The sequence below is a fragment of the Aquila chrysaetos genome, chromosome 20 (genome assembly GCF_900496995.4).
Source record: "Aquila chrysaetos chrysaetos chromosome 20, bAquChr1.4, whole genome shotgun sequence".
In the NCBI taxonomy this organism is placed as follows: domain Eukaryota; kingdom Metazoa; phylum Chordata; class Aves; order Accipitriformes; family Accipitridae; genus Aquila; species Aquila chrysaetos.
This window is the reverse complement of record NC_044023.1, coordinates 9804458-9827748: the sequence shown is the minus strand read 5'-3', so window position 1 is coordinate 9827748 and position 23291 is coordinate 9804458. Positions and strand designations below refer to the sequence as shown.

General features: G+C 34.6%; 1 protein-coding gene across 12 annotated transcripts in view; it reads left to right on the top strand.

Annotated features, from left to right (window-relative positions):
* ERC2 (ELKS/RAB6-interacting/CAST family member 2) overlaps window positions 1-23291 on the top strand; it is a 534400-nt gene that overhangs the window by 385585 nt on the left and 125524 nt on the right. For all 12 annotated transcript variants that reach the window (XR_003920743.2, XR_003920742.2, XR_003920751.2 and 9 more), the window contains one exon: window positions 12155-12289. Coding sequence is in view for 1 of the 12 variants with exons in the window: in XM_029996089.2 (XP_029851949.1) it covers window positions 12155-12289 (135 nt within the window). In the remaining 11 variants the exon portion in view is untranslated. The remainder of the gene's footprint in view (window positions 1-12154; window positions 12290-23291) is intronic.

Here is a 23291-nt window from a genome sequence, read left to right as displayed (position 1 = left end):
GTAGCTGCTTTCACCACAGACTTACACTGTGAAAAACTTCTCTAATCACTCTGGTAGACTTCTGAAGCATCCTGGTGTATTTTTCAACTGGAAGCTTCTTGGCTTTCCAAAAGCTTCCTTAAGGTTGCTTCAGAAGAATGTTAATATTGTGCCACAGGCAATGAGCATGAAAAATTCCATGAGAGGAAAAAAAGTACCAAGAGCTTTTCAATATCTAGGAGTAACAGGCTATTGTCTGAATAGGCACCATTCTGGCAAAGATAATGTACTGCCTGCTTAGGTATGAATATTCATCTTAGTGTATCCATGTCATAAACTTGATGTTATTTTATACCTTTTATTTTTAATGTGGTTTGTCTTACAACAGTGAAGTCAGTTAAAACTCAGTTTGGACACAAAGTATTTACTTACCAAATGCATGCCCAACCCCACCCAACTCAAAAAGACGCCTGTGTCCTTTTCTTTTTAATTGATCAATTATTTTTGTAGTCATAAAGTATCAATGTTTTCCACATTGACAAATGCACTGATCTCCATTGCTCAACAGTGCCTGCAGACTGACAAAGGACATCGCAACAGTAATCTGAACTAAAATAGAATTAAACCAGAAATAGGATGTGTTCAAAAAAGAAAGTTTAAAAAAGTCTCAATTGCAAATTTCAGGGTTTTTTTCCTCTTTCTAAATACTTCATGACTTAAATAATGCTCCTAGCACCAAATATGCATTTGAATGCCTTTCTCCAATTTTTCTATTCTAATTTTTCTGGCCTTTGGGAATGTCAAACAGATTGTAAACTCCCAAGACATTGATTTTGAAGTAATTTGTCACAATTCTTCACAACGAAAAAGAAGCATCTTAAAGAAATGAAATATATTGCCTTTGTAAGGGAATGAGAACATATGTGATTTATTTTAAATATGAAGCTACAGATGTACATATATTAAAGACAAAAATATTATTTATGTGAATGAGTTGAGCAGTCTTTTTATGGATTGTGACTGTGTGAGTTTAAGAAAACCCCTGTTATTTCTAAGCTGGAAGAAAAGCATTTGTTTTATCTCATGTTCTGGCTTGCATTTACAGGTTTTTTCGCATTATATTTTGATAATCTACGAAAATTATTGTATCACAACGTATCCACCTGTAAAATTAGTTGTAATAATACTGACCTCTATGTTGCAAACACCTTCCCATAAGAAATGAGCGTATTGTAATGATTTAAATAGAATTTAGCAGCTGCAATCTCTCAGTTAAATATTTATTGTTTAGTCGTTTAAATAAATGGGAAGCATAGTAATGCACTCCCAGCGAAACAGAATCACTGGAATTGTTTTGATTCATACACCAAATGCTGTATCTTGAGAGGCATAGAACTTTGTAGTAGGCTTAAAAAACCTTTCAGAAATACAGTATTAGACAAAATCACCACAAGGGCTTGGCTGAGTGATTATGTAACATATAATCACCCTGGCCAAGATTCCTTTTGAGAATTCTGAGACAGCTATTTTTAGAGAAATTTGTACAGTGATGCAATCCTTCATGAAATAATTAGCTTAAAGTCCATTTTTAGAACATCTCAAGAGATTTTGGTAAGAGCAGAAGACACTGCTATGTTACTGATTCATTCTGAACTTGGATACTGCGAGAAAATTTCCCAGTTGCCTCTTTTCACTTTGGGGATATAGAGCCAAAAATGTAAGTGGAGTTGGCCAAAATGCAAGGTCTTCTAACTCCTTGAGAGCATTTTATTTTTCTTCTCAAAACATGAAATTAGAAACCTTTCCAGTGTTTTCAAGACTGCAGGTGTACAGAATACTCTGGCCAGAGGCAAAGCTGGTGTTTGGCAGTCTTCTCTAGTCTATTAGTTCGCTACTCTATATTTCATCACATGAACATATTGCTAATGAAACAAAAAGGGTGAGAAACAATCAAGGAATTTTAAAAATCCGTGTAACCACAGTTTCTCAGCAAATTAACCACTAGCAATATTTTTTCATGCATGCAATACATAGAAGTATTTCTTGCTAATTAACATCCAAGTATTTCAAAGAAATCTTTCAGCAGCAAAGGAGTAAAATGGAATTGAAGGCAGTGTGTTGCTTTACATACACTGTTCTAGTTAAGTACATCAGAAATAGTGCTAATGTGATATTATGGTGCTGATATCAAGCACTCAAGAGTAACAAAATACCCCAAGTTATATTTTTTCCTGTTAGATTAATTCAGCTGTATTGCATTGTGTATTTTATGATATTGAAAGTGTTTATATTACTGTATAAGAAAAATAATAGAAGTTGTTGTGATTGTGATTATTCTGGCAGCCCAAAACATTCTTCTGCAACACTGTGCATTAATTAATTGCATTTAAGCCCTCTAATGTTTAACAAGTGTGGGAACAAAAAAGTCTTGCAATGCTTTCTTATGGTGTCTGTAGACCTTATTATCTGTAGACCTTGTGATCAGTAGCAGTGTCCTGGTATTGTGTTGGTTCCTAATCACTATTGCTTCTGTTTCTGATGCTGTCAAACTAAGTTAATGTTTCTGATTTCCTTGAATTTCACAGGTGGCAATATTATAGGAGCACAGAATACATTATTATTATTATTATTATTATTATTATTATTATTATCAACATAGATCTGCTTCAGAGAGAGGTTTATTGTACTGTTGAGTCTAAATGTTACTGCACAGTAAATAGAACCCATGTTATGAAGCCATTCACATGGGTACTGCAGACATGTTTGACCATTGTGCTATTTCTTTCCTCTTCTGTTTATACTGTTTACTATCACTCATAATATTGGTCTTACTCAAGCTTTAAGTACCTAACTTTGAGCAAAGGAGTAGTCTGAGACCCTTAAGTTTTAAGAGTTTTATTTTTTTACAGTTATGCTACACAAGCTCTTTGTTTTATTTTGGACAGGTAAGAATAGATGTTCAAATAACTTCATATGTTGGACTCTCATATGAGGAAAATCAATCTGGTTATTTTTTCCTTAAAAATTCTCAGGCAATGTAGCAAAATAGCTATTAATCTCTGATTTTAAATGTGTCAGTTCAGACTCCATTGATGTCAATACAAGCAGCCCATGCATTCAGTGACCTTAAATTTTTTTTACTATCTTAAAAATCCTGGTAATTTATACTTTTCTATTAATTAGAAATATCCTAAGGCAACATTTCTGCATGTCTTAACATTGGGTTTTATGCCCTTCACTTGTAATCTGAATTTTGAATCTGTATGTTTGAATCGGAGTCTGTAATTCTCAATTTTGCGAAGTACAAGCAGCTTAGATATAAACCCAATGCAGACGAATTAGTGTAGGGGTGAAACAGCAGAGTGCCACTTCTCCCTATAGCTTAACGCAGCAGGCTCCATATGGCACAAGGTAGGAAAGAGAATGTGTCTGTGTAGCTAATAGCCTTTGCCTGATCAAATCAGTTAATTCAGAAGAAATCTTCTGCGTTGGAAAAATACTGAAAAAGTTGGCAGTGCTCACACAACACTTTTCACACATTCTCAGTAAGATTTGACAATTTATATTATAGAAGTTGAAGGACTGGGGTCATAGCTCTCCTTCTGCTCTCAGGAATCCAAACTCTTTCAGATGGTATTGTTGCACAAACATTTTCCAATGAGAGGGGCATTTTTTGCCTTGTAGCCTATAGCAGTCAGACCCTGAAGGCATCACAGGCCTGGTACAGAAGTCCTTTCCTGCTTTGTAGTTGGTGATCTACTTTAAACTCTGTTTCTGTTTGTTCTCTGTTCAGAGCTTTTTCATTCTTGAAGAATTTATATCATATCTTAAGCATGGCCATGGCTAATGGCACCCTTTTTCACTGGTGATAATCTCATTGTGAACTTATACTAGAACCTCTTAATAGCTATAGCTGTCATAACGCACTTTGTTCAGACAAACAGTTTAACTTCACTGAGACTGAAAATCTTAAATGGAAAAAGTAGGTAATGCAGATATAAAATAATGTATATATTAACACTGGAACTTTTGTAATTTTTGATCTGGCTGGCTTGATAGGTGAAAATGGGTATTAAGTATCTCAGTGAATAACTCCATTATATAAATGCGTGAACTCATAAGCCAAAAAGTTTTGGGTTTTTTTGTCCATGAGACATTTTTGAAACAAGTCCCTAAGTTCTACTACAAAGTACTCCATGATAATAAAGCTAAATATAGTTTAACACTTGATCTCAAGTACAGTGCTAAGTAGTCAGATATTAAAAAAAATTGTAAAAATTGGGTGTAAATTTTTTCTGCTCCTGTGATGGTGGATAAAACTTATCATTTCTACAGTCTAGCATCAAACAAAGATTAGTTGTAGGTAAGGTGTCTCTATAAAGCATAGCAAGACTGTTGTGATGTTATCTCCATTTCGGTCCATATTCCAATATACCATCCATGTGTTGAAATTTATGGTTTATTTATCAATTTTTACTGCATATAATGGAAGAAATGTAGTAATTTCAACTTAGGCTATATTTTGTATATGATACAAATGAGAGACCTGGGCTTGGTAATGAAATTGCAAAACTTAGAGCGGAAAAGAACTATTCAGACATTAAAGATGCTGAAAGACAATCAGTGCTACTAACCAGAGATTTGCAGTTTCAAAGGTCTTGTTTAGTTACTGAAGTTTCTGATTCATGTCTGGTTTTAAATAATTATTATGGGGAAGTATCTTTTTAATGAGTTATTTCCTGTTGTAAAAAAAAAGAAAAAAAACAGAGAACCTTACCTTCTTACGTTGCTTGTCTGCATTTAGTAGGACCTGGCCTGAGATGTCCTCAGGCAGCTACTGTTTCAGAGCTTTAATTATGCTTTTTAACCCACTTCTTTGTGTCTATGTTCTTACATACTTCTATGTAATTACCAAGTTTAGCAGTAGGACTCAGACAAATACTTTTAGCATGACTTTAGCCTATACATTACTGAATATGCTGTATTATTACAAGATATTTCCTGTGCTTCAAGCCATACTTTTTATTCACAGAACTTAAAAAGACTTCAAAAACACCAACTCTAAATGCAGAGACCACAACTAAAAAGTCAGATGGACCATGTTCAAATCAACATAACTTTGTTCAATCACAAGTGTCAGGAAAGTTGAAATTTGGCCTTAGTACTTCAGATAAGTGTCTGCTTGGCACTTGGAACTGCTGCCTGTCTCAGTCTGCCAAGTGTCTAATATCCCAGCTGGTGTTTGTGAGACTATTATCCTTCAGCTCATGAAGAGGGAGACTTACTATGAGCTCTAACTTCTTTCAGGATAAGTCAGTCACACTTTGTAATCTTGCAAAGCAGCAGGTGTAATGGTTGTTAATATCAGTTAAATATTATTCTAATTGAAAAAGAACCAAAATATATGTAAAACTTTTATGCTCATGTTCAACATGAACAAATTATCAGATCCAAGTCTTTGAAAAGATCTACACTGGAAGCTGCTTTCCATTGCTGCACAGGAGCCAGAGTATCTAATTTGAACAGCAATTGCTTTTGTATTTCACCTGGGAGGAAGGTTGGATTTCATGAAAACTTGGAAAATACTCAGTACTGTTTCTTAGTCCTATTCTCTGTCCCGTGAAACTGGGAGGGCAGACAGGGCCTGAAGAACAAGTGTTCTGGTTACATGTGTGTTACAAATGATAAGAATTGTAAGATTTTAGTGTAAAACATCACATGAATTAAGTTTAATATATAACTAGATATGCATGGGAAAAAGGAAAATTTATATGCTTTTTTAGCATAAAAACTTTACTGTGTTCTTTACTTCATATGCAACAGTTGTATCATTAATGAGGTAAAAAATAGAAAGAGTTAAATGAGGAGTAGCCAAACTTTTCTTCAATAAGCTATCATGCACACTTTTAGCCTGCATGCATCCTGTCTCTCACACTTTCCAAGACAAGTCATACACTCTAACAGGAAAAGAAAAACTTGCTTATTAGCCCATTTGGAATTTTAACTGGGAAAAAAATAATTGTGTTTTTCAATGGAGGCAGGAAACAAAGCAGCAAAACCCATGTTAAAATACAGTTAAGAGTAAGAATATAAGAATAGATTACATTACAGGGATGTTATAAAAAGAAAATGCATAATTAAAGCACTCAGTAAAACATAACTCTACCCCATAGTGATGCATTCCAACACCCATACGGTTATGATTATGATAGTTATTTAGCATCTGGAGTTCCTAGTTAGTTACCATACTGTAATGTTTTTGTTATCTTTTGGTTACTGATGAGTGCTTGCAAACTTATAGTCTTCATAACTTAAGTTTTTTTTCTGTTGGAATTTTCTTGGTATCTAAAAACTCACTGCATAAGCAACAAAAAAAATCCTGAATTGAATATTATCATATATATCTAATAATTGAAGACAAGAGAATAGTTTATTTTGGAACTAATTAGCATTATGTTGCTAGTATTATGCTGTTAGAAGTGACCTGAATAATTAGCATAAAGTAAGCCAAGCTCTGGAATACTTTGAAGTATATTGAAGTATACTGAAGAATATTGAAGTCCACTTCTTCCATGCAGCTCTAGTATTGGCAAAAGATCCTTCAAAGCAATGGCCAATTAACAGATCCTCTGGCTTGTGGAACAATGACACAAGGCCTTCTGTCAAAACCATAGTTGGTGGATATATTTTAACAACTTGTCTCATTTAATCATGTGTTGATTCAAGAAGTGTGCTACCATTAAAAAGAATTGAGAGCAGTTGCAAGGTTAGGCTTTTTAAAAATAATAGCCTTGGAATTATCTTTTTTGCTTCATCTAGATAATTAGTGAACCAGTGCTCAAAAACCTCTTTACATGGCATTTAATTTTAATTTTCAGTGTAGCCTGTGATGACTTATTTGGTCTTAGAAGTGACCATAAGGGTTACTTAGAAACACAGCATTCTGTGTTGCCTTCTGAAGTGCCTTTTGTAGCTACTTTTCAAGACTCTCTTCCTGTTACACAAGCGTAACAGTCTACATTGTGGAATATTTTGTATTTTTTAATGAGCAAATACATTCTGTTTTCATACGGTCTTCATTTTGTGCAAACTGTTATAGTCCTTTAACAGATTGTGAGTGACAAATGTAATTTGGTGAACTTTAAGGATATTTGAGGCAAAGTACAGCATTTGTTGTCCAACATTTATTTAACTGTCACTTGTCAAATAACAAATTGGCTATAAATTGTATTCTATGGCAACTAGCAACTTTTTGTTGTGTAGCAGTAGAAATTATAAGAAATTCTTCATTTGTCTTCAGACGATAACAGTTTTCAAAGAATGTGTAAGAATATTGTTCTGACCTGAAAACTGATTTTATTTGGAGAGCGTGAGTACAGAGCTGGCTTAATTAGCAAACATTTTGTTAACCCTCAGCTAATGGAATTCAGGCCTGAAGCACTGGATTCATACTGGAAAACCACTTGCAGTTGCACATGCCTTCATTAAATCCAGGTTAATTCCACTAAGTTTATGCAACTTCTGGATAAACTTTGTGAACTGTATAGTCTTAAGCACACAGTTTTTTAGATCCTTACCTTCTGTATTTCAAAGCTTAAACAAGATTTTATTTGTGTTTTCTAAAATTATTGACTTAGGGGAAAAAAGCTTAGGTTAAGTCATTTGTTAGTAAAAATCAGGAAGACTAGAACTAAACGTCTACCACATGAAGCACCAAAGTGCTTTGTGGATTTTCAAATGGTGAGATTGCAAGAAATAGAGGTTCTGTGTCACTGAAGACAACAAGAGGCCATTGCAGAATCAAAGCTAGAATGTGGGTCTCTAGATTTTAAATTCCATGCATTAATAATTAGACCACAGGATATCTCCAGGATAGCTTGTAGGCCTTATATCTGCCTCCCTCCTGTATTATATAGGGAAAAATCCTACCCTATTGAAAGTGAATATTCTAGAAATGTTTCAAATTCCATTTAGTGAAGAGAGATTGAGAAGAAAATCCAAAGGAAAGTAATAGCTATTGAATGGTATTACACCTATATCCCAGAGCAACAAATCTTACTATTTTTCCTCATTTGAACCTCATTCATGAGAGTTTTGTTGTTAACTTGATCCAGATGACAGATCAAAGCATAGTTCCCTATTGCCACCTTGCTAAAATATTTTTTAAAAGACAGTTTTAATATTATAGTTTTACAGTTACAGATTGCTGTTAAGCTATTTAGTCTGTTACCAGTCAATCAAGGACTTTCATTTCACTTCAGTAGATCCTTACTTAAACTCAACAGAATTTTAGGAGGACAAGAAATATCTGTCAGTTTTCTTACAGTGCTAGATCATAAATTCTTTGGTAAGTGGGTTAAAAATTCAGTTACACATACCATTCATGACCTTGACATCTTAGCAAACAGTGATATTGAATGATCAAAGACAACTGTTTCAAGCCCTAAGGGTTAATATACCTGTGCACCTAGATTTAAGCTGCTTTTAATTCCTCTATCATTCCTTTATTTCAAAATAGATGCAGTATTTGTTGAATGTAGTCAATAAATTTAAAGAAAAAAAAAATCTGAGGAAACTGTTTAGGCTAAAACTAATAAGGCTATACGTGGTCTGTAGAAGATGCAGTTAATTAATTGTTGCATTTTACAAGTTAACATTTTTTTTCTTTCCTAGTATAAATCCAAATTAAAACCTGCTCCTTCTCAGGTGTGGGCTTGGTGTTCAGCAGGCATTTTCAAAAAGAACCGTTGGTGTGATAACTTCATTGTCAGAGCTGTGGCTATGTAAATTTTGAGAAACCCTGTTTTCTGGAAAACTGTATCAATAATAAATTTTAAAGGAAGAAGTGAATAAAATTTTGAACTCTATAATATGGCTATTTCAGATACAGAGTAACTTGGGCAGAGTAACATATGATGCAAGTTAGATATGGCACGGTTTAAATGCGTCTACAATGATCACTCTAATTTTCATGAATTGAACATTCCAAGACCGAGTTTCCTGAGAAAAGTCATATTGAATAATCCATTGTGCTTTCAAAAGTAAAATGAGAAGAGGTCTTGGATGTTTTTGAATAGGAAATTTTCAAGTATGCTGAAGATGTTGCAGGAAATGATGGCACTGCCAAGTCAATAGGTAGTATTTTTCCCTTGCAGTCAGTACTGAAGCAGTGTCCTAATGTGTTGATATGGGACCCAGACCATGAGGATTTACTGTCTGATAAACCAACATCCTAAAATGTATACGCCTTTCTGTGTGTTTGTGTATGTGCTTGTATGTAGCTGTAGGGGTGTGAAGCCCTGGGGTCCTGAACGAATTTCAATGTGGTTAATTAATTTCTTCCTCAAATAAAAATATACCTGGCGTTTCAAAGCCTACTAAAGATTAAAAGAGTTAGCAAGGGAATCAAACAGAAGTAATATTACAGATTTTTGTTTAGAAGGACCTGAAAAGAATTGTATTGTTCCTCTGAATGGCTTTACTTTTGTTCCTCCTCCAGAAATCCTTCTGTTCATCCTCCTCAGAAGTCCCGCTTTTGAAAGTTTGAAATCATCACCATTGTTCATACTTCTTAAGTCAAAGCTGAGCATACCTGAAAAATACAGTTCAGTGTGGAAGTATAGCACTCTGACAGTAGCTAAAGCAAAGACAATCAGAACCTCAAAATCATATTAGTTATCATTGTGAAAAGCTAACAAATAAAAACAAAAATATTTTTAAAATAATATTTTGCAAAATATTTAGCATCATTTTAAGAAACTAATGACAATCACAAGTCATGTAAAAGTTTGGATGGTTTGATGATCACTTGAGTGGAAAAGAAATTCTCATTTCACATTTCTTATATATTTTGCTTCCAGAACAGGCACACTAAAGGAAGCCTATTACAGCATTAACATTTCTTTGTGCACATTTTACTGCAATCTGGCATCCAAAAGGAAGAAACATTAGAAGTGGTTTATTTATATTTCAGCACCAAATTAGAAAGATGACATCATTCATTTACAGTTCTTATCCCATGACATGTCTAATCCCCAACACCTCATTACAGGGGACACTTTTAGGATTGCATATATCATCTTGTTTAACTTTTGCATTCTTTTATGGAATACAGTTGAAAGGTAGGAAATTTAAGGCTGTTCATTGATAAGAAAATAAACTAATAAAATGTTAGGAGCTTCCCCAATGAGGCAGGATATTACAGTGTTTACAGTAAGTGGGTTATTATTTGTCTATTAATTCTCCATTTTTTCCACTCTTTTGTTCAAAACGCCTCCCTCTTTGAATCTAAAGACAAACAGACCAACTATGATGATTCAGATTGAGTTGGTCTTTTGGCAAAATCGGTACAAATTCATAGCTGAAATTCATACAGCTGTATGCTTCCGTCTTCTTATCTGGGAGAGAGAAAATGAAATTGTTCCAACTGTGCAGAAAATAGTATTAAAAATGTGAAATTATACCATGTAGTGACAGTGTCAAATGAATATTTAGTTTGCTTTTTTTCCAGATCTCTTTTCTACTTTAGAAAAAACATTAAAATTGGTGACTCTAATAGCAGTCTCTGAGTTTTTAACATTTTCTATTAAAATATACTTACCAGTGAACTTTTCCTAATGGAGATTTTGACATAGGATTGTTCTTATAGGAAAATCAATTTACAATAGTCCTGGAAGTAAATTTACCACATACTAGCTATGGGACACTAGCTATCTCATGGGCACTTCGAATTGGAAGCCAGTTAGACCTGTTAATATAGGAACATACCCAAACAAATGAGTTGTGTTTAAATTAATCTGTTTAAGTTGGTCCTTTAGAACTCATTAGTTTAGGCAAAGTCCTGGGGTGATGTGTTTAGCCAGCATCCTCACTGGAGTTAGCATGAATCCTGCTACCTTGGAGCATGGGAAGAACTAAACTGTGGCTTTTTGCAATTGATTTCAGTCTCTTATCTTTACTGTTCACCAAAAGTGTCTATGTGCAAAGCAGACTTGTTTGTGCTTGACCAACACAAATGATGTCCACACAGGGAATTGGCACAAAGTAGATAAAGCTTCTTCAGGAACAACCTTTCTCCTATAGAGCTCAGGTGAGATTTTTTGAACATGACATCAAGTGTGTTAAGACTGCTATCTTTCCCTCAGTCATCTGCATGATATTAATTGTATATGTCTCTAATTGATTCTTCTAATTTTGGAAGAGGTCTTTGAGAGTTGACAGTGTTTTCTTCTGGGTTTTGTTAGTGCAAAAATAAGTAAAACTTGATTAGAGGTTAACAAGTTTGCCTGAGACAGCCTTCGGTCGTACTAACAGAAAAAATCGGTACTGTATCCACTGGTATTGGGCAATTGGTAGTAAGGTTTTTTTGGTGTTATGAGCAAGGTTTGAATTATTCCAGTCTATGTATTTCATGGTATGGCATAATTGTAATAGTGATAAAGAGCGGCGATGTATCTTGTTATCTCATAGTGACATAGATTTTATTATCTGTACGCAGCAGTAGCTGAAGTGTTGATCTTTTTTTCAAGATCTATATCTAAGACTTACTTTAATTCAGTAACATGTGTCAAGTTCCATAATCACTTATTTCTCTAAGTGCCTGTTTCTGTATCAGTTAGTTTGCAGATTCTTTTAACTTACTGTTTAGCAGGGTGATCCTTGTGTACAGTTAAAATAATTAAGCCAAATAGACCTTTTAATATAGCTATTCATGATTGTTGTTGACATGCCTCAGTAGCCACCTGTACACATTTGAAGGACACTTAATATTCCCTTCAGTGAGATTTTACAAGTTAATTGGCAATATATAATAACAGACTGGGAAAAAATAGGAAACTGTTCTAAAATAGTAAATTTAGAAAAGCTGAATGTCTTTGTTGACACCCTTCAAACACAACGTCCTTGATCATATCCTCTTCTGACTTTGTGCAATTCTACTCATGTGAAAACTGAGACAGAAGATGTGTACCCATGCTTTGTTCGCTTTTTCTATTTCTGTTTCCTTTACTTTGTGAGCCAGCAGTCCAGACTTCTATTGTTAGATCCTTACAGCTACAAAAAAAAAAAAAAAAGAAAAAAAAAGAGAGCTTAGAAAGAGCTAAGATCTTCCTAAAACACTGTTAGAGTAATATATTCCAGCATGTGATAGAATTGTCTCACTTTACATCTCAAACAGACACAAAACAGAATGAAACTGATGGCAGATAACTACGATGATGACCATCACCACTACCACCACCATCACCACCACCACCATCATCGATCTCCTGGGAGGCCACAACACTCCAACCACAGACCCTCTCCAGATCAGGTTAGTCACCTCTTTTTTCGCCTTCAGTTTTATAATTTTACTATTTTGATATTTCAAGATAAAATAAATACTCCAAAGAAATAATAAGCAAGTGATGTGTTCTTTGAACTGAAACTAATAGTTCTGGTATTTATTTCCATCCCTGAAACGATTTAAACATTTTGGCCTTTTGTCTGGTGTCATACATTTTTCTTCCCTGTCTTTCTTTAGAAGTTTTGCAGCTATTTTCAGCATTTCATAACTCGAAAAATTTCCTGCTTGGTGATTACTAGTGATTTCAGAAGTATGCACTTTTTGTAATAATTTTTTTGTTTATTTAAAGTAAATGGATTAATCATTAGTATTGAAAAACCTGTGCAGCAGTTCCCTTTGGCAACTTGTAAACCAATGATTCGAAGCTGTTTTTGAAAGTATCTTTCTGTTGAAGCTTTCAAATAATAGATATGGCTTAAAATCAATAGTGATGCATTTTTAACTAGGCAAGAGAAACCAAATTCCTGAGATGTTTTAGTTTAAAAATACTTAGTAATTCAGTACTGTTCTTCTTAGAATATTCTTCTTAGTGACCTGTGTTTCAGAAAGGGCTAATAACTGTCCTAACAACATGGTCTTCTAAAGTACGTTAAATAAGCATGCTAGCATTGAACCTTTTCTTCTCTACCGAGGGTGAAAAAACATCCATAAGCCCAATACTGTGTTGATTTTGTGAATTTCAATATTTGTTTAGAGAGAAATAAAATTTTTTTAAAATTGTAAATATGTAACTAATTTGTTTTTATTGATAATATTTTAGAATATTAATCATATGAAAGTTAAGTGAAAATTAAAATACAAGTTTACTGTCACATAGTTTTAAATTAATATTTACACTGTATATATGTTTGGAATGAAGAGGTTGTGATATTCTGTGGTTTATTAGCATTCCAACACTTTGTCTTTTGGAATACTTTAATGTGGTTTTTCAGATAATGTTGCTTTCAATAGGCAGAAATTTGCTAAGTGTCCAGCATGCATGCTCAGTACTTCTGGTTCCTAGATAACTGGGTGAAGCAGACATCTTGACCGAAAAGTTTATTGTTTTGATGTGTTTGAAACAGATGTTTCCAAACAGAAAACTCTGCGCCTTTTATTTCTGGAAATCTTAAAGACCAGATCCACCAAAAATAAAGTATCTGCTTTAATTTTATGGTTGTCATACTGAAAATAATGCTATAGTATTGCTATAGCTGTAAGTACTAATGTTATAGTTAGAGCTAGTTGTCATTATAAAGTTATAGTATTGGAAATAATAAATTCTTTAATTCATAATGTAATTATATAAAATATACATTATATTTTTATATATACACACCAAAATAATATTTCAAATTCTAGTGACAACTTTATCTCATCCTTAAAATACCTTTCTGCCAGTGAACATGTTTTCGTAATTGTTTTCTGAGGTGTCTGATACTGCTAAAAATCTGTTATGGTAAAAAATAGCGCGTGTGTGTTTACATGCATACATATATGTGTATGTGTGTATGAAATGCTAAACCGCAAGAAATGCAAATGAAAGAAGCTGAGCCACAGTAGATGAAATTTCAAGAAACAAACTTATATTTTGAAATTAAAACATATATGTAAACCATGCTGCCAGCATGCCACTGTTTCCAGCTGATACTGGGTGCCACTATTCCACTTTGAAAGAATGTGCTTAGTAAGTGGAGAGCTTGTCAGCTATGGATGGAGTCTGGCCTGAAGATGACTTTCAAATTTTAAGGTAGACTTTTTTCCACTATATGACTGTCTAGCCTACTACAATGAGTGAGAGTTGAAAACTGTAGGAGTTTTAGAAGGAACTCAGTCATGGTAGGAAAAGGAGGAAAGTTATCCATATATGTATTTGTCTGGAGTAGGAAAAACAGTCTATAGAAGCACGTAACTCTTTTTCAGGTAGAGAAATAAAACATTGCTTTTATACAAAGAATCACTGTTTGATACTAAATTAGTTTATAAGTTCATAATGTCTGGGTAGAAATAAAAGGGAAAAACAGTGGTGAAAGTTACAATGGGGATGTATGATAGACTACTTAATCGGGAGTGGGAGACAAAGAGGCAAATGACGCTTTTTTTTAGAATGACCAATAGGGTTGTACTAAAGACAGGAACAGGTAAGTATGAGAAAACTCAATTTCTTGGATACCAACTAAAAAGAAAAAAAACCCCAACAAAACCCCAAAACCTGAACAACAGAACACAGAATCCTTCAAGTTCTTGGAATTTGTTAAGAACAACTTTTTCTTTCAGAAAGTGGAGAAAGCTATTAAAGACTTGTTGTCTTGGTTTTAGTTCTGTTTCTAATTAACAGAGATAAGTTGGCTGAGTTTACAAAAGAAGGCAAAATTGTCTGAAAATGACCACGAAATAAAAAAAAGGGTTTGGCTTTGTGCAAGGAATAGAATGAGAAAAACAGAATGAAGGCAAGAGATGTGAAAAAACGGGTAAGAACAACCTCTCTCTGTGTTACTGAAACCCAGACGCTAGTTTCAACTAATTCAAGAAACCCAAACTTGTAAAGAAAATTTGAGGGACAAGACAATGTAACAGAGCTAACATTTAGTGAAGAAGGTGCTTTTCAATGCACAGTAACAGGTTATTCAGGGAAAAGAATGATTAGGAAGCATAATGAAGGTCTGTGTCAAGACATATTCAAGAACTTAAAAAACTTAAGAAATTATATGAATGATGGAAGTCGGTACAAGATTAAAGATAGAGCACACAAAATACTAGCTATTTTACTAGTATTTACTAGTACTAGCATTCTCAGTTTTACTCTGAACTATTTATGATTGTATTTGACAGCTCTCATGTAGGATATAGGAGATCCCTGGAGTCTTGAGGAAGGCAAACTCTGTTCTCATCTTTACAAATAAAATGTATGGGGATTTATGAATAATTATTTTAGACCCTGGAAATTATGGAATAGATTATTAACCAGTGAATCAATAAAAAGCCCGTAGACTTTTTACTGTTCATTTTCAGTAGCTTGATGTCTGTATCAGGCTGCATGACGTTATCTATCTATTTATCCATCTCAGTGTATATCAGATCACTTCATACTTGCTTTGCCCTTATCCTGTTTTCCTAATCATCAACTGGTAGTTCCTATCCTAGACCAGATAAACTATTTTTACGTTACATTCTTGAAGATATGAGGTTGTTTATCAATATGTACTCACTTTATTCTTGCAATCTTTCCTAGATGACAGTTTTGGGCCACTCTCTAAAACAGAATGCAGGTCTAGATGACTGTTACATGGCATACCTATCCTATATTTAGTCTGGCTGTATTTGTCAAGGACAAATTATGTCAAGCAAATCTAATTTCCTTTGATAGGGTAACTGGCATTGTGGCTAAAGAAGAAAGTGTAGCTGTGACATACTTTGAATTTGTAAGGCCTTTAATGCTGTCCCACCATATATTTGTAATATACAAATAAATACATGAATTTGTAATGTAATTAACATGTAATGTAAAATGCATTGCAATAATAAAAGCTGTAACTATAAATAACACTATTTTAATTAATTATGAAATCACCATGAGATTGGTGTGCAACTGATACAAATAACATGCTACGGACAAATTTTCTGTTACTCATTGTCAGACTGGAGGGACAGTTATGGCAGGGTCCCAAAGAGGTCTGTCCTTTATCTGCTTCTGTGGAGTATTTGTTTAGAAATTAATTCAGTGATGAAATAGAAAAAAACATGAATATTGTTGATAATGAACCAAGCTGCAAGAAGCTGCAGGCATAGTAGGAGCAGTTAAACTGCTCAATAAACTGCTCCAGTCTCAGTAAACCGGAGAGAAAGTCTAGACTAAGTAATCTGAAATTCAGTAAAGACAAGTACATTTACAAGGGAGAAGTTGCAGGTACTGATGTGGCAATAGCATGGAAAAAGGAATCTGGATTGCACTGTGGAATACCATTGCAATGAAGTTGCATCTAATTCTGGGATGGATGTAATACTGGAAAAGAAGCAGGAAGCAATTCTTCTGTTCTTTCGAGCACTGGTGAGACCTAATCTGAAAAGCTGTATACAGTTTTGATCACCATGCTTTAAGAAAGATAGACACATTAGAAAGGGACAAAAGGAGAGCAACAAGAATGATAGGAGTTTTAGAGAACCTGACCTATGAGGAAGGCTTAAAGAACTGGGTTTGTTTAGTCTAGAAAGTACTAAAGGGGAGACATAAGTCTTCTCATACATAAAATGTTGTTATAAAGAAGACGATGATCAATGGTATTCCAGTGCCCAGTGGAGAAAGAGTAGCAGTGGTAAATTTAATTTTACCAAGAATAACTAGGTTAGTTATTAAAAAAAGGAAACTTTTTACTATGAGTCTAATGAATCTGTAAGTGGAAAGAAAGTGCGGACATTCTTTCATATACATGTAATGGAAGATCCTTTCTTGGAGATTTTTAAGAACAGGTTAGATGAATATCTGTGGCACATGATAATAGCTTTATTTCATCTTGTGTTGGTGCATTGGGCTTGGAGTAGGTGTTCTGAAATACTGCCATCCCTAAATTTCCACAGGCTTCATGAACAATGGATTACCCCGCCAAATACTTGCTTGCAAACTAAGAAAATAGGAGATCCATAGCAAAATCCTTGCTGAAATAGTCTTTGAGAATAGCACAGTCAATGATAATCGTGAGTGAACTCTAGTCATTGCTTTAGCTTACATTTTTCAATTATGGATTTTTTTTTTTTTTTTTTACTTTCTGTGTTGTGTTAGTTACCTTTCCATACAGCATTCTTTTGTACAGCAATATGATTGCCATGTGCCCTACAACCTCTATTTCCCATTCAATAGTGTATTACACATAAATTCTAGATATGTGGTTTTTGATGACCATAATCCAACATACTGCTAGTGGTTTGAAACCACAGAATAAACTGAGAAAATAATAAACTTGCAAATCATCAGAGGGCATTTTTAATTTTGTAAGGAGACAAGAAAGTGGTGCATATTGTAACATAAATGCCATCTAATTTAGTGAATGCTAGGGAGGGTTTTTGAAAGTCTTCTCACAAATTCTGAAGAGAAAGAGATAGTTGAACATACAGTGTTAATCTTGAAATATTTCTCATTTTTATGGGTAATACTGGATTTTCTAATTTATATGCTACATTTATATAGAGAAATACATGTATGTTACATATATAACTGTAAAAGTATGTACATGTCCATTTGAGTACATGTTTATAACAAAGAGTAAGACATTTCCCACTTACTGGTGTAAAACACTGTATATATGCTACTGTGAGTCTATACACCCTTTAAAGAGAATGGTGTACCACCAGTCTCTTGGAAGGAAAATGCACACACAGCCTGCTTGAAATATGCATACTTTTTACATGGTGCTGTTCAGTTCAGGTATTGACGTTTTGTTTTAATGATCATGTTTTTGTTTTAACTGTTACTCAGTATCATATCCCGCTATGGGCAGCATGTGGCAGCATGGTTCTAGATGTAATAAGGATAGGATCTCTGACTTCTCTTGAAGGAACTAGTTGGGCACTTTTTTCAGATGTAATGGATGTGTTTAGGTCTTCTGGCTGCTGCTAGAGAGCAAAGCCAAGTTTCCAGCCACTTCTTGCCTTTATTCCCTCTTTTTTTGCTCTTCTGTTTAGGGAGAGGTAGAGGTTGGCAACCATTTTGCCCTTGTATGTCTGGACCTAAGCTCTGGGTAAGATGTAAGAAAACTTCACGAGCAGTAGGAAAACTCTGACTCTCCTCTGCCCGTACACATGGTCATGTTACAGTGAGTCATGATGTGTTCTCTAGTTATGTTGGTGCATCTGATTTTTATTTGATATAAATAAATTTCTGGGGATTGAGTGCTGCCACGTCAATAACATTGCAATTTTAACCATTTTTACTAGTCTTTAAAGAACTTGGAAAAAATGATAATTTTGCAGCTTTGCACTAAAAACTTAAATTTATTCTCTTCAGTTTTGGCTTGAGAGTTGGCAATCTTTCTTAAATTCCACCTGGAAACATTTTGGCAGTCAGTGTGTATCCTGGAGTGCGGGTGTAATACTCCTAGCATGAAAATGAGCTTAATAAGCATTCTGTACTAGTTTCAGTTTCCAAGGAGTTGTAATATGTAGTCCCTCGTAGAGTGCATTACAGTAATCTAATCTGGATCGTTGCATCCAAGAACTATCTGGAACAAAAAAACCCCATGGCTAAATAAATTTGAACTTCCAGATTTAGAAGTTGTCCTGCCCCATAGCATAGACTTCATCGCAAAGCCTACTGTCCAACTCCCTGCCTCTCTTATTTCTCGCCTCTACATACTTACTGTTTTTCCTTAAAAACTTTTTCCCTTGGCCTCAGTTGCCCACATCATCTTTCAGTTTTCTTCCTTGTGTTGAAAATGTTTTGAAGGAAGTGCCTGTTTGTGTCAAACAAGTGACTGTGTGCTCTTGAAGAAAATTGCTGTTACCGTTGAAAGTTGATAGAAATCAGCACATTTGTATTCCCTGCCACAGCTGCCTTACTGTACTGCAGTCCTTTTGTCATTTTTTTCTTGCACTTTTAGTATCATGACAGACCTGTAAGTTACTAACCAACAGGGAATTCTGTCTCACTAACCAAAAGTCTGGTCAAATTGAGACATCTCATTCCCTTTGGTTTTCTAATCTCAGAAGGCTTTCTGCCCCTCTATATTTGTAACCTGTTCTGAGTTTCAGGCTCTAGTCATCCATATTCACTTACTATTAATTTCCATGGGCACTTTACATTCCTTGCTGTCTCTGAAACAGTCCTGAAATTATTGGCACATATGACATCCCTAACTCTAGCATGGTCTCCACGTAACAAATAGCATTCTTTTGCTATCGCCCAGGACTTTCTTGTTCAAGTTCATGAGATCTTTGCTATGTGGTTGAAAGGTCCTAAGTTCAAGCTACTACTTATGGACTACATAGTAAAAAACTGTACTTGATTATTTAAATTAGAAGCAGCATCTCTACATAAAAAAGGGACTTAAAAGAAGTTGTGTAGGTAATCTATGACATGTATGTGTCTAGGATATACTTAAGTTAGTTTGATGACATTCTTAATAGGAAGTTACGCTAGTTGAGAGGGCATATGGAAGAACTTGATTCTGCATCCATGCAGTGGAAGGCTGAAGGTATAACATCCAAAGAATTTTCATACTTTAGGACTTTATTGCCAGTCCTGATGATTATAAGAACTATCAAGTCTTCTTACTTCGCATAGTACTGGAGATTTTTAAAGACATAAAATGTGAGGTGTTTCTCATCTCATATGAGTTTCCTGAATTCCCAAGCTATAGTTGAGTCAAAGGTGAATGCTTTTCTCCATGGTCACCAAGATTACAAATATATTTTAATTTTGTTTTATGATGAGAGATGATATTCTCATAAAAAAGAATCTGATTTTTAGAAAAATATGAATATCATAGGGCGTGCCATAAGGCTGTAGGAACTGGCTGCTTTCCAAAAAGTTGGCCCTATTCTTAGAAGCTGTAATTGAGGATGGAATGTCACATGGTGTTGTAAGCATGTAGCATGTCCTTTTACATCTTTTAATCCAGTCTGGCTATGTTGAGATTTTGTTCCTATTTAAAACATTTTTGATGGCCCTTCTACAAGGTGGTGGTGTTTAGAAGTAATTTGTCACAAACTCACCATCAAGTTTTCCATTACTCTGAAATGTTAGCAAAGAGGCCTAAAAGCTAGTTCGAGGTTTCTGAATTATCCTCTTAAGGAAAAGTACTCCTCATTAGGCCAGTAATGGGGCAGTGTGTATCTATGAAGCTTCCCTTACTGCTACTCTCCAGTCAGAAAGCCAACTTTTAAAGAACTGATAGCTGTCTTAGTATTAAATACGTGTCATTTTAAAAAGACTTTTGAAAGTATGCTGGTAAACTCATTCATTTGAGAAAAGAAATCACATGCAATGATGCACCAAACTTGACAACAATCTGTTGTGAAGTAGGAGTATGCCACTAAAAACGAACTTTTTGAAGAAGACCATGTGCTCTCAAAAAAAGTGTTTATTGATTTGTAAAGTGGTGACTGGCCTTGGCAACAGGTCTTTGTTCATCAGCTGGAACTGCTAAATATCCTTGGAGTTGCTGAAAGATGATATGTGAAAAACTCTGAACAGGTCAGATGGGATTTTGTTTGAGGTGGATGACTTTGAAATCAGAGCCACAAGACAGTCAAATAACGATTATTATTTTAGTGTCTGGATCCTGATCTGCAAATCACTGTATTGATCCATATGTATTTTTAAGGGAAAGGAGTGCATGCTACTTTGTGTATTTTGGCAGCCCTGGTTGTTAGCACAATGCCATATATTCTGTGGCCATACTGGAAAATTGCCAACGTCAAACTCCTGCATAGGCCTCAGGAATATTGAAACTGGGATTTGCCTTTAAAAAACCCACAAAACCAAACAACGCAACTTAAAAGGAGGACAAACATAAAACAAAACAGATTATTTTAGCTTATCCAAATAACCATGGTTATTTGAAAAGCATAAAATTCTTCAAATTTCTTTAGGCTGTGAGTAGAAAGTTCAATCTGAGCAGAAGTTTAGTATCTGGAAAACTGAAATATCATATTTAGGAGTTTTCTGCAACGTTAAAGCTTTGTCTTTTAGTTGTTCAGGAAAGAAGAAACAAAAATAACGGGAAAACCCAAAGCACCAGTGATATTTTAGTATATAGAAGGAGTGATATGATATAGCTGTTTAATGCAGTAAGTTGCAGTTACCGGCTCCCTCCCTGACCCAGATTTGTTTAATATTCTGTGTGTTTCTTTATCCTGTATGTTTACACGTTGTATTTGGGCAGGTGTGAGCTTGCTCTTGTCTGTTCACTAAATGTATGTGAACTTGTTCTGCTGGTGCCTCAAGCTGCAAGGAAGCACGCAATTGCATTAGCACAGTGCTGAGCCTGCACTAAGCTCATTGGAGTCACATGGATTTATTTAATTTAGGAATTTGGGCAGGGCAAGGTTTGCTTGTCGGTACATTCAGTATAAACAATCCCAGGCATATCCACTGTAAATAACTAGTATTGTGCTGAATTAATTAGTGTTTTGAGATCTCAGGAGTGCAGTGCAAATTAGTCATATAAATGCTTTCACATTTTTAAGTATTTCCTCTAATTTTTCATCTTTGCGACACATATTCTCCCTCCGGAAGAACGATCTTGTGATTCATATCACACATTGTTCAGACTTGTTGAACTGAATGCAATAAAATCTTATTTGAATCATGGTCACCATTAAAAAGTCAATTTTCTGATTAAATTGTATGCCATTATCATAGCTATATTGTTTATTATAAACACGCTACCAAATGGCAAATACTTCTCTTCTAATGAGGATGTAATTTCTAAGCATTTCCCAAAAGTCAGCAAATGTTATCATATGCTTATTTCAGTAGATACAGAGAATTTTTCCTGCCTCTGACATCTATCTAGGTATTTGTCTACATTACCCTAAAAAGAAAACTGAAATCGTCTTCCACAGAGGCTTGCCCAGATTTTGAGGATAATATGATTGGTTTCAAACCTAAATTTCATTGTGGATTACATTGTACTTGTGATGGAACAAAAGAAAGAGCCTTGAGATTTGGAAGAGTCTGCTCTGAGTTTGAATTTATCTTTCAGCGATACTCTAGTGCTTGATTTTGGTATACTGCCTTTTTACAGTTACAAACATTATGCTCTACTCAAGGTTTCTCATTGTAAAGTAAAAGGCAATAGAAGTTTGTAATATTTGTTAATGCTTTTGTTATTCCTACCTCTTAATTGTAATTATATCATAGCCAGATGATTTTTCATATACCTTTTAGTTGTATCAAATTTGTAATTTGACTAAGAGACCAGCTAAACTGGAGCTATATTAAAAGTAAGAAGTAGAAAATAGGTTTTGCTGTCTACAATACCTCCAGGAGACGGATTTTGTATATTGAAAAGTTATACCTCTTCTTTGCTTACAGAAATGAATTTATTTTATGTTTTGAGGTTTAATGAATGTGATATAAATGTATACATACTGCTCAGTGTGTATATTTATATATATCTGTATTTATATGTTAGCTTTGCAGTCTTTTCCACATATGGAAGAATTTTTTGAGATCATGTTTAGCTATAGAAACCTCTCCCCCTCACTTCCCCTGAATGTGTGTGTTAGAATATACAACACTTATATAGAGGTTTACATTTATCTTATATTTCTTACTAGAAAAATTAGCTGCCACCATCATAGTCTAAAATAGGTCTTTAGACCAGCTGAAAGAGCCAAAAATGCATTTCTGGGAGACAGTAACTTGATAACAAAAGTTGCATATCTGGCGCTGGTTACTTAAGTGAGATAACATGTCACAGGCTTTCACTACAAAGGGGACCATAAATTTTTGCATTGCAAATCTGATTTCACGGACCACTTCTTGTAAGAAGCATTGAGTTTCCGCTTCATCTAGTGATAAAGCTTTAGAATGCATGAGTATCTGGTGAAACATCTTATTCATGTTAATGCTAGTCTGGGTGTTGTAAAGTAAGTGGTCAGAAATAACCTTTAGCTTACCCCCATTGCCAGTATTTATGTTTGATTTTAACCTAACTGTATACAAATAGAACAAATGGTGAGATGGGTTTTGTAGTCATTTTCATAACTGAGTGATGCATGGTTACTTACGACCCCTTCTGTTATGGATAGGTTTGAAAATAGACCTGTGACATAAATCCATATTGCTGAAGCAATTTTTGAGATTTATTCAACTTTTTGAATATACAAATGAAACATACAATAAAGACCTTCTAAAACTCTATGCACCAAAGCCTTAAATGAATCCACTGTTACTCTTTCCCCCTTCCAGTTACAGGCTCAGTTCTTCAAATCATTCATGCACAAAACTCTTCTGTAGTCAATTGTTCTGTGTGTGGAGAGTTCGTGGGAT